Below are 21004 nucleotides of genomic sequence, written 5' to 3'. Positions count from 1 at the left end.
AGAGAGAGAGTAAGAGAGAGAGTGAGAGGGAGAGAGAGAGAGAGAGAGAGCAGTGCCGAGGCCCCATGCAGCCAAAGTCTTTGAACAAAGGAGTGATGGAAGAGAGATGGAGGAAGAGGACAGGAGAGAGACACCACGGGAGACAGCAAAGACAGGGGAGAGGATGCGTAGGGGGAGTCAAAGAAAGAGCAAATGCAAGAAACAGAAAAAACGTAAATGAAAGACAGGGCTGGAGAGGGGGGAGAGAGAGAGGTCAGAAAAAGAGACAGGAGAAAGAAGGAAGGAGGCAGGGAGCCAGAGGAAGAGAAGAAAGTGGAATAGGAGAAAAGGAGGATGAGAGGAACAGCGGGTGAGGGGGGTGGGGGGGGGAGGGGGTAAGACCAGCGGCGAGGAAGGCAGGGGGATGGGGTGAGAGAAAATGAAGGCTGAACACGATCAAGTCCAGATGATGCAATCATGTCTCCCATTTGAAAAATATTAACAAATTAGTTTGTAGTTTTCATATAATGTTACAAACTCTCGTAATATGTTTACTCTCCTACAGTACGTGCTCGGTTAACAATAAAGTTGAAAAAAAAACGTCAACATCTTACTTGTTTCATGTTTTCATACTATACTCATGCTACCTTCAAAGCACATTTAAAGGTTGCCTACTTGCTGCTGCTATCTGTTTTGAGTCTCAGGTAGAAGAGGCAGTATTTGTAGATTGTTTTTCCAAGTATTTGACAGTTGTCGTAAATTTGACATAACTGTCGTAACTTCTTGATTCAAAAAACGTCAACATCTTACTTGTTTCATGTTTTCATACTATACTCATGCTACCTTCAAAGCACATTTAAAGGTTGCCTACTTGCTGCTGCTATCTGTTTTGAGTCTCAGGTAGAAGAGGCAGTATTTGTAGATTGTTTTTCCAAGTATTTGACAGTTGTCGTTAATTTGACATAACTGTCGTAACTTCTTGATTCATGTTGTTTCAGACAACATTCCAAAGAGACAAGATTCCACTCCAAAAGCTGTCAGAGTGTAACAAAAGAGGCAAATGATTTTCTTTTGCCAGGTAAAAAAAACATTTTTGTGAATCAAAAATTGAGGCAGGAGATGGAGGCAGGTGATGGAGGCAGGTGATGGAGGCAGGAGATGGAGGCAGGTGATGGAGGCAGGTGATGGAGGCAGGTGATGGAGGTAGGTGATGGAGGCAGGTGATGGAGGTAGGTGATGGAGGCAGGTGATGGAGGTAGGTGTCATTATTTTGTTCCCGGTGCTCTGCAAGGCACTTGCCTTCCACCCCCCCCCCCCCCCCATCGTCGTCCCCCATCTCTCCCTCTCCCTCCCCCCCCCCCCCCTCCCTCCCTCATAAGCATAAGTGCTTCCTCTCCCTCTCCCCCTCCCCATCCCCCTCTCCCTCTCCCTCTCCCTCTCCCTCTCCCTCTCCCTCTCCCCCTACCTCCCTCCCCCTCTCCCCCTCCCTCCCCCTCTCCCTCCCTCATAAGCATAAGTGCTTCCCCTCCCTCCCTCCCTCCCTCCCTCCCTCCCTCCCTCCCTCCCTCCCTCCCTCCCTCCCTCCCTCCCTCCCTCCCTCCCTCCCTCCCTCCCTCCCTCCCTCCCTCCCTCCCTCCCTCATAAGCACTTCCTCTCCCGTGCTGTGCGGTGTCTGAACACCAGGGTGACTGACGGGGGCTGTTGGGTTTCTTTTATCTTAGTTACCCTTCAGTGGGGCATATTACATCATTAGAACCCAGTGGTGTTGGTCACACACACACACACACACACGTACACACACACTCACTCACACTCACACAAACGCTGTTTCATCATTGTAGCCAATAGAGATCTAGCAGAGAACAAAACATGCTGTGCAGTTTGGTATTGGCTCGGTTCAGACTTACATCCTCCACACACACACACACACACACACACACACACACTTCTGACAAACAGACAAATAAACAATTAAAAGCTTGCCTATGTGACATGAGTATGTATGAGTATGCGTGGTGGGTTGGTGGATACAAATGGTTGTGTGTGGGTGAATGTGTGTGTGTGTGTGTGTGTGTGAATGTGTGTGTGTGTGTGTGTGTGTGGGTGAATGTGTGTGTGTGTGTGGGGGTGAATGTGTGTGTGTGGTCTGAGATGATAACCAGGTGTTCACACACCGGCTGTGCTGAGAGATGAGAGTCGGGCACAGGCTTTCATGTATGCCCCTGAGATACTCTCTACTGCAAAAAACCTCCTCACAGGAAACACACACACACGTACACAAGCACACGCACACACAAAGCTTGTGCGAGTGGCACGGCCGTTCGAGATAAGGCTAGGAGCTAGCAGCTGAAGCTGCTAACACTCCAGCTATGATTCACAAGGATCAGAATACTAATGACTGGAGGTGACAGAGCACACGCCTGCTTATAGCCCTCAGCTCCCTCTATTCTCCCTCCCTCCCTCCCTCCCTCCCTCCCTCCCTCCCTCCCTCCCTCCCTCCCTCCCTCCCTCCCTCCCTCCCTCCCTCCCTCCCTCCCTCCCTCCCTCCCTCCCTCCCTCCCTCCCTCCCTCCCTCCCTCCCTCCCTCCCTCCCTCCCTCCCTCCCTCCCTCCCTCCCTCCCTCCCTCCCTCCCTCCCTCCCTCCCTCCCTCCCTCCCTCTCTCACTGACCCATCCATGCATGCAAGCCATACAGACAGACACATACAGACAGACACATACAGTCAGACACATACAGACAGGCAGGCAGGCAGACGGACAGACACACGACAGAGACAGACAGGCCGACACACAGACAGGCCGACACACAGACAGAGAGAGAACCAGACAGTCAGACAGGCAGACTCACCCACGAAGGAGGTCTCTCCCAGGTAGCCCCTGCGTCTGAGGACCACCTCCAGGACCTTGGCCTGCTCATCCACCACCAGGTACTCCTTCTCCAGGGAGATCCAGGCCCAGTCCAGGCGGAACTGCTGCTCCTTCAGCTTGTTTCCCCCTGAACAACGAACACACACGCATACGCAGCAGACATTATAGTAGATCGATGGGTGTGCGTTTGTGGGTGTGCATTTGTACTTCGGTCTGTTTTTCTTTCTATCTTTGTCTGTCTGTCTGTCTGTCTGTCTGTCTGTGTGTCTGTGTATTGGTCTGTTCATGTCCGCCTGTCTGTCTGTCTGTGTGTGTATTGGTCTGTTCAAGTCAGCCTGTCTGCCTGCCTGCCTGCCTGTTTGCCTGCCTGCCTGCCTGTCTATGTCTGTACTGTCTTTGTGTCTGTGTGTCGAGAGCTCTGCCTCTAAAGCAGCATTGGCCTGGTATTTGGGTTAGGACTTGTGTACATCCCTTACGATCAAGATGGGGATCCCAAAAGTGACTTATGGATATTGGGTCGAATCCCTGTATTAAGTAGGCTTAGTGTGTTACACACGTGTGCAAAGCTTGTGCGTGTGTGTGTGTGCACATTGGTGTGCGTGCGTGTGTTTAAAGATCCGATAAAGTTGATTCCATGATTTGCTTCTCAGTACATTATATTCGTGTGAAATTAGTTAATGAAAGCATGTGCAAAGCACAAAAACTTTGTCGCACTGAAATGTGGAGTTAGACCGTTGAACAGTTTCTCTTCCGTTTTCAGCTCAGGTTTTGTAAGGCGGAGCCCAAAAATGACCGATCTACGTCACTTTGACCGATCTACGTCACTTTGACCGATCTACGTCACTTTGACCGATCTACGTCAGATCACTGCGTGGCTCCTCCTCTCACCCGCTGAAACGGTATAAAAGCCTGGAGCTCATTTGAATAAGAGGTCCCCCAACTCCACTTCAGTTACGACTCCTGCTGTATTGTTATTGTAGCCGACATCAGCTATCTAGATAGCTTTAGGATGTCTCCCTCCACCAGCAACTGCATCTTCCCCGGATGCAAGAACTCAAGCTGCGCTGCAACACTATTTAATTTCCCTATTGATGAGGAAAGTAAAAAAAGGTGGAGTGATTTTGTGAGGAGCCATGCAGACGGAAAGCTTCGGATAAACTCCAACAGCCGCCTCTGCAATGACCCTTTCACGGTGGATAGTTTCAACGTGGACCAGAGACAGACGGGGTTCACCAACACGCGGCTACTCTTGCAGCGTGGAGCCGTGCCGAGCATCGGCGTTCCTCCTCCGGTCGCACCTGGACCATCCACTGCCGCCAGCAGTTCATCACTCAATTCCGCGTGCTTGTTATAATTATACTAGATATGTTTTCCAGAGGTATCTCTGCTATGAGTTAGTGCAAATGAGCCAACTTGATATTAGGCTACTCGGTGTAGAATGGTGGTATTTTGGTGAAATAGTAGCTATGTGCTAGAAGTAGCCTAGTTGGAGAGCTCTCTGTTTGCCGTCTCTGGTGTCCGTTTTTACTAACAAATAAATGATCTGGGTCGTAGGTGCTTGAGACAGGAGGCGCTTTCCAGCGAGGGGGCGGAGCTTCAGTTCCTTCAGGCGACATGCCCCCCCCAGTCTCAAGCAGAGAAAACTGCTGATTTTTTTCACGATTTCAAAGCCTAATTTAACATACTTGTCTGTGTTTTTTTTTCCATTCGAATTTGGATGGGTAATTAACAACACATTCTTCTGTGGTGTGAAGAACTTAAAACTTGTTTTCAATTCCACTTTACAGGATCTTTAATACCACTAAAAGCCAAGCCAGTCATGCAAGGCAGAATTCGTTCCAAGTGACCAAACAACAGTTACTATGACGGCAGATCCTTGTCGTCGTCCCCCCCCCCTTGCTACACACAAAGCTCACAAGTATGCGTGGGTGTGTGTGAACGGTGTGCGGCGCGTACAGTGTGTGTGTAAATTGAATGTTTCCACCGTCGTCTGAATGTTTCTGCAAGGACAATTGAATACAAAAGCATAATATACAGATGAAAAGAAAAAACATATTTTGGGGTGTAACAGCTGTCTTTCCATGAGCGGAGATGAAAGAAAATACAACAGGCCTTCACAACAGGTCCACAAGTTCTCTTCCTACAGTTTGAACACCTCTTATATCATCCACAGTGGAAAGAAACACACAAGTCGGACAGCTGAAGGTCACACCCCTCATCCTCACAACCATGTCAAGACATGACCCGTTTAGGAAATGGTTTTGGCCGGGTTTCCCAGATTCGTTAAGAAGCGCTTAACGCTAACAGCTTCTTAGGAGCGTTCTAAGAACACTCTAGAACACTCTTAGAACGCTTTTACACAATCCTAAGAAGCTCTTAGTGTTAAGAGCTTCTTAACGAATCTGGTAAACCCGGCCTTTATCTTTAAGGACATGCCATCGTAGTCAGTAGGCAATTTTCTTTAGCTCTGTGCGGGGCAAGTGCCTTTCTTTGCTATGCTACAGCGTATAATCTATATGATGACAGCTCATCCAGAAGATTCGACGTGCAAGAGGTTGCGTGCGGAGGACACACATGACTCACTGTTATCTGCCCAGCAGGAAGACATGCTGCTCCGAGCACAACGCACCCAGGATGGAGCGAGAAATAGAGAGGGATGAGAGGAAAATAAAGAGAGAGGGAGCTAGAGAGAGATGGAGAGAGAGACACAAGGTTGGGGAGAGCACAGAGAGAGAGATATATGGTACTTGCCGTACGGACGTATGAAGAGAAAGAGAGAGGGAGAGGGAGACAAGAGAGAGAGAAGGTGGGAGAGCACAGGGAGAGAGAGAGTGAGATGTAGGAAACGAGGATGGAATGAGGGAGCAGAGGAGAGGAGGAAAGAGAGCGAGCGAGGGAAAGAACACAAACGCTGGAGAGAAGGAGGTGGAGAGGAGATAAAGATGGAGGGAGGGCGAAAACAAGACAACTCCAGAATAAAGGAGATAAAAGGGGAAAAAGAGAGGATCGTCTCTTTTGTTCGCGCGAACAATGCCAGGCTATGTCGGGAATTCGTTGGTGCGTGGTTCGGGGTTTGTGAGAGAGAGAGAGAGCGAGAGCGTGAGAGAGAGAGAGGGAGAGCGAAAGGGGGGGGGGGGAATAATTGTGACATCCGCAACACCCTGGATAACTGTCTCACACCTACACCCCCCTTAAAGTAGAACAGGATCATAAAACTCACACAAACACTCTCTCACACACCCACTAACACACACACACACACACACACATATTCACACTCACTCACTCCCACAGACACCCACACTGCTGTGGCTGGCTGGCTGAACCTGAAAGCACCACACTACACAAGTGCTAAAACCCACCACTCTGTCAGAGGTGAAAAGTTCAGTGTGAAATTCTGCTTCTGCCAGTCGGACTAAGAGTTTAGGCCCCTTCTGTATGCCTCAGTGCAACCAAGAGTTACCAAGAGACTCCTGATGAATAAATCAACAGTCCCTCAGCTATCCCACACACACACCGGCACGCACGCACAGTCGTACACACACACACACACATGCAGTCACACCGTCGCACACACGCATACATTTGCACAGCTCACGTGCACACACACACACACACACACATGAACGTCGTCTTGACAAGCGTGGCTTTCATCTCAAGTGCTTGAAGTTGACTGCAATGTGAGCTCCATATGAACCCGGTGCATATACGTGCGTGCGTGTGTGTGATTGCATGCGTGCGTGTGTGTGATGGTGTATTCGTTTATGCTTTTGTGTGTGTGCGCTTGTGTCAGTACCTAATATGTCTGTGTGTTAGTGAAGATATGTGTGTGTGTGTGTATGTGTGTGAGCCTGTGAGGAAGTATATATGTGAATGTGTCCATGTTAGTATGGGTCACTGTGTGTGTGTGTGTGTGTGTCACACACCACAGTCTAATACAGTGGAGCTATGCAGAGACATGACGCTGTGTAAGTGAACCTGTCTCCAGCCCTCTCCTTTCTCCTTCGGACCAGAACAGATGATAAAGAGGTCTTTCATATGCTGACCAGACCCCGCCGCGTCTTTGAAATCCCCCTCAATAAAGCTGAATTCCCTTCACAAGCTCACGCCAAAAGCAGAGATCTGAAGACGTGCCCGCAAAAATAAATGCTCCAAAGAGCTGGCGTCCGAGCACACGGTGTATTTACCCAACATCCAGGCTCAACCAAATATTCTTTCAATATATATATATATATATATATATATTTATTTTGTTACAGATTATCTTTTGTATCAAACACTAATAAGGCATGTTCCATCACGTGATTCAAGCTGATAGTCCCGGCAAATATCATAACAGAAGCACAGAGATAGTTATATTCTGTTCTACAAAAAAAAAAAACGTTCTCCCTTCGTTTTGGGAAAGAAACTCCAGACTCAAAAGACTCAAACTCCCACAATGCTTCACTTCAAGGCCAGGCGCGGGAGGTCCTGAGGGGGGAGTACGGAGAGGAACTGAGGGGTAGTGAGGGGTACAGCCCTGTGGCCTCCCTTTTACCCTCAATTAACACACACACACACACACACAGAGAGAGAGAGGTCCTCTGTGCCGTGACCCAGCACACAGGGCCTCTTCCTTTGTGAGAGGATGCTTGTGTGTTTCAGGGCGACGGGGCGAATGCTGGACTGAGGTAGAGCGCCTGTTCAGACTGTTTGAAACGTCTCAAACCGACTTTGTGATGTGTCTGTTCTCTCGTTAAAGCGGGCCTGCTCTTACCGACAGACACGCTGAGGTGTGGAGCTGAGGTGTGGGTTTGTCTCTGGGTGTGGGTGTGCTGGTGGAAAGTTGAGGGTGAAAGCGGGAAGGAGGCGGGTGGGGAGACAGTGAGAGAGAAGGGTGGGGTGAGACAGAGAGCAAGCAAGAGAGAGAGAGATAGAGAGGGAGAGAGAGAGAGAGAAAGGGATACGTAGAGAGAGAGATATATATATATATATCTAGAGAAAGAGAGAGAGAGAGAGAGAGAGAGAGAGAGAGAGAGAGAGAGAGAGAGAGAGGATTACAGAGTGCTGACCATGTACTGGATGGTTTTGCTCTGCTTTATCTCCAGACCTCGACGTGTGAGTGTGTGTATAGATGCCCTTCTAAGGGCCACATAATCAGAAGATGTCATTCGTTTTACGGTACCTCGCTGTGCCAAATCCAGTTGGGTTGAAAGGTCATTCCAGGGTCAGTCAGGATGGCCGGCCACCTGGAAATCTTTTGTAATGAGGTGGTGTGTGTGTGTGTGTGTGTGTGTGGAGGGGGGGGGAGTGTGTGTGGGAGTGTGTGTGTGTGTAGGACTTCATCTTTATGGTGAGCCAGTGGCTTGGGTGTCGTGGTTGATGCCCCCAGGCACACTCTGCTCATTAACAATGCTTTGAGTCGATGTTCATTTCCTGACAGCGAAGGAAATGTGTGCGTGCATGTGTTTGAGCCTGCGTTGTCTGTGGGTACACTTGCATGCGTGCCTGAGTTGTGTGTGTGTGTGTGTTGTATGGGGAGAGAGATCCAGCTGTTGCTCCGGAACACCTTCAGCACCGCTATTCTATAGAAAACACTGTCGACTCGACTGAAACTTCTAAGGCAGGGTGTATCTGCATCACTTTGATGTTTCTTTGCTACGCTGATCAACGGTGATCATCGCTCCCCTCCTCAGGCCATGCTCTGGGAAGAGGCTGGAGGACATGGTGAGTGTGTGTGTGCTTGCGTGTGTGTGTGTGTCTGTAATATATGGCTTCCCAGAAGTTTTCCATCCTACAGCTGCAGGAGGTGCATGATTCATGTGTTCAGGCAGGAAGTTGAGCGAGAGCAAAAAAGATCTCCTATTGACATCACTGCATTATTCAGCCGGCAGTTCTGTACTGTAGGTGTATATGAACCTGCAGACAGAGCCGAGCTGCCAAACGACTTGAAATCCACGGTTTGAAAGCCTATTTCCTCCTCAAACAAACTTTGTCTGAACTGGGAGCCAAGGGGAGCAGCTTGGCTCTCAGGAGAAAAAAAATCGAAATCTCGTAGGACAAAAAAAATACAAATAAAGAACTCCTTTTAGAGCCTTATGGCTTGATAGCTTGTCGTTATTCCTTGGCAGACGAAAGGTGAGACTGAGGTATTACGCCCTATCAGACCGAGAAATAGAGGGATGGAGAAAAGCCATGAAATCATTAAATGGATGAAAAACGATGTCTTCCCTCAATACTCTCCCATTCCTCCCCTGTCCATCCATCCGTCCATCCATCTCCTACATATCTCCATCTTAACCAGCAGTGTATAATCTTCTTCTGGCCTTTGCCGCTACAAGAACCTACATCTCACACACGAATACTGAGACACAATCACAGGGGGGGGGGGAGAAGAAAGAGGGAAAAAAAGGAGAGACGGAAAGATGGAGGAGGCTGTGAAATCAGATACACAGACTGACAGCAGGGGAGGGGGATAGAGGGGTTAGGAAAGAAGGAGAAAGATGTAGAGATATAAGGGGAGAGAGCCTGGGGAGCGTTGACTGACAGCAGATCGCAGGCTGCAGATCAAATCATCTCTCCAAAGGATGCGCGCGTGTGTGTGTGCGCGAATGAGAGCATGCTCTATATCAGTCTCTATTGCACCGATGCTCTCCGAGGTCGACGCATAGCTGGACGGATGTCGACGAAGAGAGGTCAGGGGGGGTCACGCCGCTGGATCAGCATCTCCAGAGACGTGTTCGGACCCGCGCAAGGGACGCCTGGGAGGCGGGTGACGGACAGGACTCAGGTATGAAGGATAACACACTCCAGCACCACGGACGGGAAATTCAAGTCTGTGCGTGTGTGTGTGTGTGTGTGTGTGTGTGTGTGTGTGTGTGTGTAAAAGCCCTGAAGGATTCGGACCCACAGTTAAAAGGTCTGAATCACACACAAACACACTGACGGGCAAGACCCTTCCTCACCTCACGTCACACACACACACACACACACACAGCGTGTCAAGTACCCTGTATAGCATGCAGTTGATACAGAATGCTTATAGGGTGAAGGGCTAAACACTTGGAGTGGAGCTGTTATCCCTGAGGGGGAGTCTGATTCGTGGAGAATGAGCAGAATGTGGGCTCACGTACCTCTCTCTTTTTTTAAAGGCGTTTCTCTGTGCTTTGTTTACTGCTGGCGCGTCTGCAGAGAAGGCTGGGAGGTAGAAGCTGGGCCTAGGGGCTGGAGGTTGGGGGAGAAGGCTGGGAGGTAGAGGTTGGGGGTTGGGGGTGAAGGCTGGGGCTAAATGCTGGGGCTAGAGGCTGGGCCTAGGAGCTTGGGCTAGGGGCTGGGCCTAGGAGCTTGGGCTAGGGGCTGGGCCTAGGGGCTGGGGGTTGGGGCTGGGCCTAGGAGCTGGGGGTTGGGGCTGGGCCTAGGAGCTGGGGGTTGGGGCTGGGCCTAGGGGCTGGGCCTAGGGGCTGGGCCTAGGGGCTGGGGGTTGGGGCTGGGCCTAGGGGCTGGGCCTAGGGGCTGGGCCTAGGAGCTGGGGGTTGGGGCTGGGCCTAGGGGCTGGGCCTAGGGGCTGGGCCTAGGAGCTGGGGGTTGGGGCTGGGCCTAGGGGCTGGGCCTAGGGGCTGGGCCTAGGAGCTGGGGGTTGGGGCTGGGCCTAGGGGCTGGGGGTTGGGGCTGGGCCTAGGAGCTGGGGGTTGGGGCTGGGTCTAGGAGCTGGGGGTTGGGGCTGGGTCTAGGAGCTGGGCCTAGGGGCTGGGCCTAGGGGCTGGGCCTAGGGGCTGGGCCTAGGGGCTGGGGGTTGGGGCTGGGCCTAGGGGCTGGGGGTTGGGGCTGGGCCTAGGGGCTGGGGGTTGGGGCTGGGCCTAGGGGCTGGGCCTAGGGGCTGGGGGTTGGGGCTGGGCCTAGGGGTTGGGCCTAGGGGCTGGGGGTTGGGGCTGGGCCTAGGGGCTGGGAGGTTAAGACAGCGGGTGGGCGGGGCTTGAAGCGTGTTTAAGTCTAGATAAAATACTGGTATGTCAGGGGGGGTGGTTGGACGCAGGGAGGGGCAGGAGGGGGGAGGGTCCTTTGTGTTAACCCAGGCCCCAGGATGAAGACAAGAGCCAGAAGAGGAAGGGGACTGAATGAAAAGAGAGAGAGAGAAAGAGAAGAGGGAGTTTCACCCTGCAGGGGTTGTCCTCTTAAACCAGCAAGGGCAGCAAAGACACACACACACACACATACAAACACACAAACACCATTTCTACGAGGTTGAGATGGTTCTAGTTACATACCAGTGTTTTGCATGACAGCTTCACTGAAAGCCAACTGACAACCCAAGTGACATCAAGTGTAAGACCCACCTCACTGCAGAGCCAAATCTATCGACTCGTTCAATTCAGTCCTGCTCTCTGACGTCCTTCCTATTTTGGATCTGGCATCCCGACACTGCAACGTGGCAACAAACAGATTTACAGAAGCTCGATACCTACTTTTAACAGCATGGGAGAGAAAAAAATGAAAATCTTTGGTCCTGGCCATTCACCTTCACCATGCTGAGCCCCAGCTGGTCTACTGAAAGGTAGTTTTCCCCTGCTCTTCCTCTATGGAGGAGCCTGTAATATGGCACATAATTACCAGGCATGCGTCTCCCAGCTAGGTTCAGTGATGCTCCCCCTAGGCTCTCATTATCAGGAGTTCTGGCTGGCCTCTTAAATATCAAACGTTGCTTTGTGCCAGAGGTCTGACCACCCCTTAGCCCCACGGCAAGCCCTCTGTGTGTGTGTATGTGTGTGTGTGTGTGTGTGTGTGTGTGTGTGTCAGACTAATGTTCCCTTCCTAGTAAGAAACAACGACTTCCTGACACAAGGTTAATTGGAAAGACTTTGTTCCCTTTGTTTTAAGGGAGTTTGCGAGTCTCTCTCACACACACACACGCACCACACACGCGTGTGTGTGCGCGACCGGCTATTGTTCGTTTTCCTTCATCTGTTAGCACCTTTCATCTCACACGATCACCTTCTGGGATCGATCCGACGACATTTCGCACCCCCTGGGGCTGTGGCAGTACCAGAGAGAGAGAGAGAGAGAGAGAGAGAGAGAGAGAGAGAGAGAGAGAGAGAGAGAGAGAGAAAGAGAGAAAGAGAGAGACACAGAGAGAGAGAGAGAGAAAGAGAGGGAGAGAGAGAGAGAGAGAGAGAGAGAGAGAGAGAGAGAAAGAGAGAGTGAGAGAGAGAGAGAGAGAGAGAGAGAGAGAGAGAGAGAGAGAGAGAGAGAGAGAGAGAGAGAGAGAGAGAGAGAGAGAAAGAGAGAGTGAGAGGGCTCCCTGGAGTGCGAGAGCCACGTCTAGCGCTACAATGCACAACAAACTGCAGTTGAGAATACCTCAGCCTATTCAAACAACAGCTACCACCATCCAGCATTATCAGGCCCTCTGAGCTTGAGGGTCATCGGCAATCAATGTCTTCTTTTCACTACCTCAAAAGAACTAAAAATACACCTTGGTCATTGGCGCTGTCACAGAAGATGGTAATTAGCCCTGCCAAGTGATCCACCGTGGCTGTGGTCTAACCTCTAAACAGAAAATGTTGTTTTGTACTTGCTTTTGTTCTCTTTGAAAAATGCGCGTTGAACTGCAGAGCCTCTGTAAACGTCCCACAAGGCCCCTTGAAGAACAATGGGTATGGCTCAGTGAATGAGCATTGAGCGCAGATTAAGTTTGTCCCAGGGTCAAACCCCCTCCCTTATATGTCACTTGGTATAAGAGTCTGCAAAATGAACACGTTACATTATTGAATATAAGAAAAATCAGACTTTGTTGGTCCACAAAGCCCGAACTGAATATCAAGCCGTGGAGATGGGGAACCTTGTGAGGAGAAGGTGAAGTGGAGCGTAAGGATAAGAGATGAAGGAGCACGAGGGGTTATAACAGGGCGATGACTCACCGCTGTCTTCTACGGAGAAGTGGAAGAGGTCCGTCGTGGCGTTCTCGTCGCTCCTCAGCACGTAGCAGATCTTTAGGTCGTCGACGTCAGCTGAGGCGGAAGCACAAGGCAGGGGAAGATTTCAATGAGGAACAACGTATGTTTATTGGGATCGTCGCACCCGGGCTACACTGTCTATCTGCCATACTCACTACCGTACATGGCGGTGTGTGTTTTAACCAGGAACGATTCTACAGCTAGTTAACTGTGAAAAAGAGCTCTCTTCAAAAACGTGCAGATTGAAGTGTGCTACACCAGATAAAAACAGCACAAGTACAATGCGAAAGATAATTCTTTTGAGGAAAAAAAAGAAGAAAAAAAAAGCTGTTGAAAGCTTTCATGTGCAATTTCATATCTGTACAATAAAAATTCTTGAATGCACTTTGAAGTTTGGCATTAAGGCTTGTTGACCCTCTCTACCGTACCGTCGTATCACTGAGAGAAGCTGTCCTACAACGGTTTTCCTCTAACAGCAGGGCCCTTCGTTTTTACAAAGACTCCTAATTCCTTTCTGGGCTCAGAGTGAGTCATTCGAAAGCATGCAGCATTTAAAAGACAGGGATTTGTTTTTATTGCATCCTCAACTGTCTGTACTTAACCGTAAACCGTAAAACCATCAAACGACACAACTCCCGCCCCCGTAAAAAGAAAATCTTGTCAGGTAAACTAAGTGTCTGTTGCGTCAAACCAGGTGACAGCCGAACCCTTTAATGACAGACGGGGGAGAAGAATGTTAAGAACAGGAATCCGGGGAGAGCAGGGAAGAGATCTCGTTCCCTCACACCTGTTTTCCTCAAACCCTTCGGAATTACAGGGTTTCTCTGGCGAATGTTTTCCACAATACCCCAGAAAGGTGTGTTTTGCGGAGTGTAGAAAAATCTTTGACACCATTCAGCCTCGGCCCATCTGAACCATAACCTTCAATAATAGATGTTAAAGGGGGGAAGGTCATTAAAGTGTAAAACCTCTCACTGCTGGGATGCAGCTCCAATGTCTTTTGGTGCTTCCTCCACTTTTACAGGCTCCTCCTTCACACTGCGAGGGGTGCATCTCAAACATCTCAACCCGCTTCCTCACCTTACACTGGCTCCTTCGCCTACACTGATATGGTACCACACAAAAACAGCATGAGTGAGGTAATCTCCATTTTATTTCAGTCTCTTCCTTTCCACGTCGTTCTGGTATAAATTAATGTCAGAGGGCAGGTGATAAGTAAACAGGAGAAAGATGAAGGAGCTACAGTTTGGGAGATGCAGCTCTCTGCCAGGCAGTAAATCCCGTCTCACACAAAGTCAACACAGTGAACCGGCGGTACTCTGATAATCAAATATTTAAAGAGGTTCCCTCGTGGGATGTGCCCTTGGAAATGGGAAGAGTAAATAAAGAAGGAAGGATTGTCTCTTTCGCCCGACTGCCTCCTCTGATGAGAATGTTTGCTCCTTCTTCCCTTTCTATCCTTCTCTTTTTCCCTCCTTTCCCTCGCTCACTTTCTACCTGCTTTCCTACCCCTCTCATCTATTCCCTTCACAATCTCTTTATTTGCCCTCTCTCCCTCTCCCTCTCCCTCTCCCTCTCTCTCTCTCTCTCTCTCTCTCGATCTATCACGCACACACGCACAAACACTGTTTCCTCATCTGTGCCCTTTTCCCAAGACAGAGACTCTCTGGTAGCTGTCAGAAGTGTTTCTCTCCTCCAGACGCTCCTCTCGTTAATATTCGCAGCCTCTTTCGCCTTATTGGCTGCCCTCAAGACCCTCTACTGGCTTTAGGTTTGAGAACTGTTAACAACAAGCACAGCATACAGAACAGGATGGCTTCTGCATTTGTAAAGATTCAAATTAATCACTGCCATTTAATTGATTGCTTCTCAAAAGACACAATGAATCTTGAACACACAGTGTAAACAAAGCCACCTCGGAATGGCAACTCAAATGTCATCCAATCTCTGAAAGGTCTACGGCCCTGACCCTGTTTCCAGTGATCTGCGACTTCATGCACTGCCTATTTTAACAAACCACTGTTCTGAACATCTGAAGAGAACATCTCCCTAGAGACTAAAGTCATTCAATTATTCATCCTTAACCGTCCGAGAGACCTTTGCGTGAAACGTCAGGCCCCTTCTTCACCAGGCTAATTACAGTTGGATGAGGGAGCCATATCTAAATTAGCCCTGCAGATAAAGCAGTAACTGCTTGATTCCCATGTCCATAGTTGCCAAAGAGAGTAATAATTATACATTGTAGATTAAATCTGCACTATGCACTGTGTGGTTAAAAGATTGTAGCCTAGGCCAGTGGTTCCCAACCCTGGCCTTGATTCAAATGAATGGGTTGTTATCCAGCTCTGCAGAAGCCTGCTTGTGACCATTTATTTGAATCAGGTGTGTTGGAGCAGGGAAACATCTGAAACAGGCAGAACAGGGTGCCCTTAAGACCAGTGTTGGGAACCACTGGCCTAGGCAATATGTGAATGCTACTATGCTACTAATGCTACTAACTGTTTAGAGGACAGACACGTTTCCGCTCTAACGCTCCCACAGATGTCTAACTCACCGACCGCATCTCATCCGAAACATTTAAAATGCACGCTGAATTACATGCCGATGTTTGAGAGTGAACCGGTTTTGTTCCGGAGCTTACCTTGAGTGAATGTGTTGACAGAGTCGTTCCCTCGTCCCAGGTCAACAATGTAGCCATGCTTTGGCGCGGTTGTGATGTGGAACACCAGGGAGATGGGTCTGCTGTCTCTGTCCTCTGCCCTCAGCACCTTGGAGCTGATGGGGAAGCCGAGGTGACCAGTGGACAGGATCTTCAACGTGGGGGCCCCCTTGTTCACCACAATCTGAGGGACGCCGTTGTCGATGGCCACAACGGTGATCCTCATGGTTTGAGGACGGTGGGTCTCGAACACCGTGTCGGGAAACACGTAGAAGTCGGTGTGCGTGCCGTCGGTGATGGTGAAGGAGAAGGAGTCCTCGGAAGACTCGGTGCCGTCGTGTTTGTAGCTGATGAGGTTTTCGTTCAGGTCCTGTTTGGTGAAGGTGGTCACTGGCGTGGACTGGTTGTAGAGCAGTTTGCCGTGCACCGGCAGCTGGGTGACGGTGAACTTCAGCAGCCGTTCTGCCGTGTCCTGGTCTTCAGCCGTGAGCTCAAATGGCGTGATCAGCTTACTCTGACCCTCGGTGACAAGCAGTTGGTGGATGGTCAAGACCGGCTTCTTGTTGTCTACGTCCACGATGGAGACCCTGAAAGTGCGGAACACCGGGTTGTAGCCGTCGGTCACTTCGAACTCAAAGCTGTCCATCTTGACTTCGTCATCCGAGGTGTGGATGTAGTAGACCTTGCTTCCTGCTAGCTGCAGCTGGGTGAAGGAAGCGATGGGCATTCCTGGGGTGTCCGTGCACTCCAAGTGTCCCCGGACGGGGGCCCTGGTTATTGTGAAGATCAGGTGCTCGTCTGGACTGTTGAGATCGGTGGTGCTGAGCAGGTCTGTGGTCAAGGTCACTCTGCCACCCTCTTTCAGCGATACGCCTTTGCTGACTACGTCCGGGAACACCATGTCGATGCTGCCTACCGTGATGTAGAAGTAGCGGTCGATCAACGGGTTCAAACCGTCTGTGACGTCGAACTTGACGAGGTCACGAATGCCCTCTTGACCGTTGTGGATGTAAAAGATCAACCCTTGGTCCACTTCAGCCTGTGTAAAGTTCATGCCTACTGTGATGTTCCGTGCAGTCATTCCGCCAAGACCCGAGGAAGGTGACGTTCTACTATCACCTCTCACTTGCCTCTGCAGAACGCCCTGACCAGGTCCAAAGCTAATGACATACGCGAGGGTGCTATCCTCGGAATCTAAATCGGTGGCTTTCAAGACGTCGTTGGTGATGGCCTTGGTCTCCCCTATCTCGATCTCCAGACCGTCGTTGATCTGCATTCTCGGGGTCTCATCATCCACAGGGATGATCATGACAATGGCAGTTTTCTCCACATAATATTTCCCATCGGTGAGGATGACGTCGAAGCTGTCCTCCGTAGTCTCTGAGTCGTCGTGCTCATAGATGATACTGGAGGATTCTCTTATCTGCTCTAAAGTGAAGTTGGTCACTAAGACTGAACCGGTGGCTAGCTGGTTGAGAACAGAGCCGTGTTTGGGCTGTTTGGAGATGATGAATGTCAGCTCCTCTGACGGGATGTCCGCATCGCCTCCGTTCAGGATCGGAGTGTCGATGACTATGTTCATCCCTTCCATCACAACGATCTCCCTCATGTAAATCTCCGGTTTCTCATCATTGGTGGGAATGATAACGATGGGGAAGAAGTGCTTCTCGGAGAAGTTGGTTCCATCAGAACACCTGAACGTGAATCTGTCCTCCAGTGGCTCCACGCCTTTGTGGATACTCTGAACGTAATAAATGTTGCTTTCCCCGACATCCCTGATGGTGAAGGCGCTGATCGCTGTGCCAGACCTGGACTTCTCCGAACCTGGAGCCGGAGAGATATTCTCCAAGTAACCAGACGTGGGCTGAACGATGATGGTGCACAATACATCTTCACTGGGCGTGTCCTTGTCTTTAGCATCCAGATGATGGAGACCTACGGGGTATTTGTCGCCCTCTAGCACGCTGAACTGATTCCCAAGGATCACCTCGGGGGCTTGACTGTCAACGGGGAGGATGGTGACATGGACACGGACGCCGTTGACCTTGTTCCCGCCTACGGTCCACTCATCAGACATGTCTGTCAGGGTTAGGTTGAACCCATCCTCCTTGGAAGCCTGGCCGATCTCTCCGCCGGTGTGCGCGTACACCACCAATCCGTTGATGATATCGGCCTGAGTGAAACTACCGGCGGGCACCCCTTTCACCAGGATCTCCCCCGACGAAGGCGCGTCCTCCACGATGAAGGTCAGCTGCAGGTCGTCGGTGTCCTCGTCGCGCCCCTGAATGACGCTGGTCGTGATCTCCGTGGCGCCGTTCTCCAGGACGTCCACGTGGGAGCCCACGGTGCCGGGCGGCAAGCTGACCGTGGGCGTCTCGTCGTCGACCGGCTTCACCGCGACCTTGACGGTAACCGTGACGACGTGGATGCCGTCGCTGACGTCCAATTGGAACGCGTCGTTGGCCGCCTCGTCCCCGTTGTGGACGTAGACGACGTTGCCGTCCGAGATATCCTCCAATGTGAAGACGCCTCTCTTGGGCAGGTTGGCGAAAGCCACCTGGACGTGCCCGTGAAGAGGGGTCTGGCTGAGGGTGAAAGATATCTGCTTATTATCTGTGTCTGGATCAGTGGTGTCCATCTCCGCACGGGAGATCACGTGCATGCCACGCTCAAACACGGCGAAGCCGGTGTTGGTGATCTGTGGAGGCTTGTTGTTAACCGGCTGCAGGAAGACGATGAACGCTCCTTCCACGCCGTTCCCGGACGTGTCTTCGACGGAGTAGCGGAACTGCACCACGTGGGCCGTGATGCCCAACTCCAGGTCGGGAGGGCTGTAGGAGATCTTGTGATGGTTGACCTGAGCCTGGGTGAACTCGGTGACCTCCGTGTCGGGCCTCTCCGTTAGAACCAACGACCCGAACACAACTGGGCTGTTTTCATCAGTGTCGGTGGGAGGCAGGACGACTGTGTACTTCAGATCTCGGTCTTCCGAGTCCAGGTCAGTGTAGCGGAGGACTTCCTTGCTAAAATGAGTGAGCTGGTACTCGTGAACCGTCATCTGCAGGGTGGTGCCGGGAAACAGCACAGGTGGAACGTCGTCGATGGGTAGGATCCGGGCGACGAAAGTGCTCTTCTCAGACACGTTAGGAGGGTCATTATCATCCTGAACCGTGAAGACAAACTGGTCCATGACCGTGTCGGTGTTATGGGGGCCTGTGTGTCTGTAAAACAACTTGCCATCGGTGATGTCTTTCTGAAGCCATTCTGTGACCTCCTTCTCGTACACCTCGTGCACAGCATTGAACCTCCACAAGGAGGGGTCTTCAGGGGCATCGGACTGTCGTAGCAGTAAGACCCCAATGGTGGACAGAGGAGGGACGATTGTGAACTTGATGGTCGAGTCCTCAGAGTCGATGTCAGCCGCGCTGAGCGTGAGAGGGGAGATGGGAATCATCTGGTTCTTGAACAGCACCAGCCCGGTGTTGGCGTTGACGATCGGCGGTTCGTCGTCCGTCGGAACGACCGTGATGGGGAACAGGAACTCGACATCATGTTTCCCGTCCGTCATCCTGAAGACGATGTTGTCGCTGTAGGTGTCGCTCCCATCGTGCTGGTACACGACGACCCCGGACGCCAGGTCGGCCGACGTGAAGAACTTCCTGTGGGAGCCCAGGACGGTGAGGTGGCCGTGGCGGAGCCCGTCGACCACCGTTACCGTGACGCTCTCTAGGTTGTCCTCGTCGCTGATCTCGAGGTTGTGGGCGCTGAAGAGCGAACGGTACTGGCCTTCGTAGAGGAGTTGGCCGGTGTTGCGCGTGACCACGGGGGCCAAGGTGTTCATGGGCTTCACCACGATCATGAACGCAAACGGATCCGAGACAGCGTCCTCTGTATCCACCACCACAAACTCTATCTGGAAAATCCTCTCTGTGTCCGAGTCAAGAGAAGGGGGCTTGTAGGCTATCTTCAGGTCCCGTAAGTCTCTTTGATAGAATGACGTGATGGGGAGGTTTCTGTCATCTGTGCTGACTATGTAGCCCTCTTCGTAGGACAAAGGAGAGGTGATGTTGAATATGAGATCATTTGGGTCTGACTCTGTGTCCTCTGCTGCTAGCATGTCCGGGGTGAGAGCTGTCATGACAAACTGACTGACCTCCATCATCATCATGGCCACAAAGCTTGGCTTGGGTGCCGTGTTTTCCTGTCCCTCTTTAATGCGCACCATCAGATTGAAGTATTCCTGTTTGAGCAAATTACCTTCTCTGTCACGTAATTCAACAATCATGGGAACATGGTCCCTGTTTGGAGACTTGTGCTTAAAGGTGTGCTCATATCGGATGTTCGCCTCAGTGAATTCATCACAGTCCATCATATTGGCAAGTTTGCTTTCGTCAATAAGTCTTCCGTATCTAGGGAGCGCGCTGCCGCTAGCCAGCGATGTCACCAGGCATTTGTGCGAGTCTCTGTCATAAGTAAATTCCAATGTCTTTTTATCTATTGGGTTACTAACTCCATTGAGTTTATCTACTTGGAGAGGCATGTTTTTTGTTAACAATTCAAGTTGCGTAAAGACGACCTCTACCTCCATCATGAAAGGGATGATAACGGTATCAGCCTGGGTGTCATACCTGAGCTGTAGCCTCACTCTGTCCTTGGCAGGACTCCTTGAGCCGAAGTGTGTGTATGTCACATCGTTTGGTCCAAAATCGCAGGGAAACTTTTTGGGAGAGAGATGTCCCGGTCTCTGCGATAAAGGATCATTATCCAGAACGGTAACGCTGCATCGGTCGCCGGGCTGCTGTTGAATAACCAGATCATTGATAGGATCGATGAAAACAGATCTTCCTATAGGCACTCGTATTCCGTTGTTAGCCACCAATATTTCGTCTTCCAATAGTTCTGGCCTCAGCGCATAAGATAATCCATAACTATCCTGCACCTGTGCTGAAACGGTTCTCGTTAGAGAGACAACCAGGATGAAAAGTCTAGAGAAAAACATTGTGACACCGAATGTAATCCAGGAAAGTCTGTGTTATCCAAATATTGGAGAAGTGTCTGGTCTATTTGCCATACAGGTAGAATCCTAAGAAGAAGTGATATCAGGTGAGCGAGAGAGAAATGGAAAGTCCCGTGCATGAAACTGCACGGGTGGGCGACATTCTCAAAGCGACATTTGCGCGAGCGGAGTTTTAACTTGGGGCACTTGAGGACCTGCGTGGGGTGTGTAAGGCATCCCCGCCCACTTTGACAGCCGATTGGACGTTACACCAGTCTATGCGCTCCGGAAAGATTGTGATTGGACGGGTGAGATAGCAGTCCTTTTAAGGGCGGAGACTCCAAGATGCAGTGGTTTAGTTCTTCGAATTTAAAATGACTTACATCCTATAATCCTCATTAAATTTGATATTTCCCTTAATCATGTGCTGGAGTTGGTTGCAAATGGTCAATTTCATTGCCAGCTATTTATCACAGAAAACTATACACAGCCTCCAATAACATTTAAACATAGCCTAACCATTAAATACGGGAAAAGAACGGTTGTAAATCTGGATTTCAAATATGCATCAGGA

General features: G+C 50.6%; 1 protein-coding gene across 1 annotated transcript in view; it reads right to left on the bottom strand.

The window, feature by feature from the left end:
• frem2a (FRAS1 related extracellular matrix 2a) overlaps window positions 1-20433 on the bottom strand; it is a 49768-nt gene extending 29335 nt beyond the window's left edge. The window contains exons 1-3 of the mRNA XM_084683800.1: window positions 15417-20433; window positions 12740-12829; window positions 2827-2973 (exon numbers count right to left, since the gene is read on the bottom strand). Coding sequence (XP_084539926.1) covers window positions 2827-2973; window positions 12740-12829; window positions 15417-20433 — 5254 coding nt within the window. The remainder of the gene's footprint in view (window positions 1-2826; window positions 2974-12739; window positions 12830-15416) is intronic.
• Window positions 20434-21004: the final 571 nt, after the last annotated feature.

The sequence above is a fragment of the Hypomesus nipponensis genome, chromosome 20 (genome assembly GCF_054491055.1).
Source record: "Hypomesus nipponensis isolate SF chromosome 20, ASM5449105v1, whole genome shotgun sequence".
Taxonomy (NCBI): Eukaryota; Metazoa; Chordata; class Actinopteri; order Osmeriformes; family Osmeridae; genus Hypomesus; species Hypomesus nipponensis.
The sequence above is the reverse complement of the archived record's forward strand: the minus strand, read 5'-3'. Positions and strand labels throughout refer to the sequence as shown.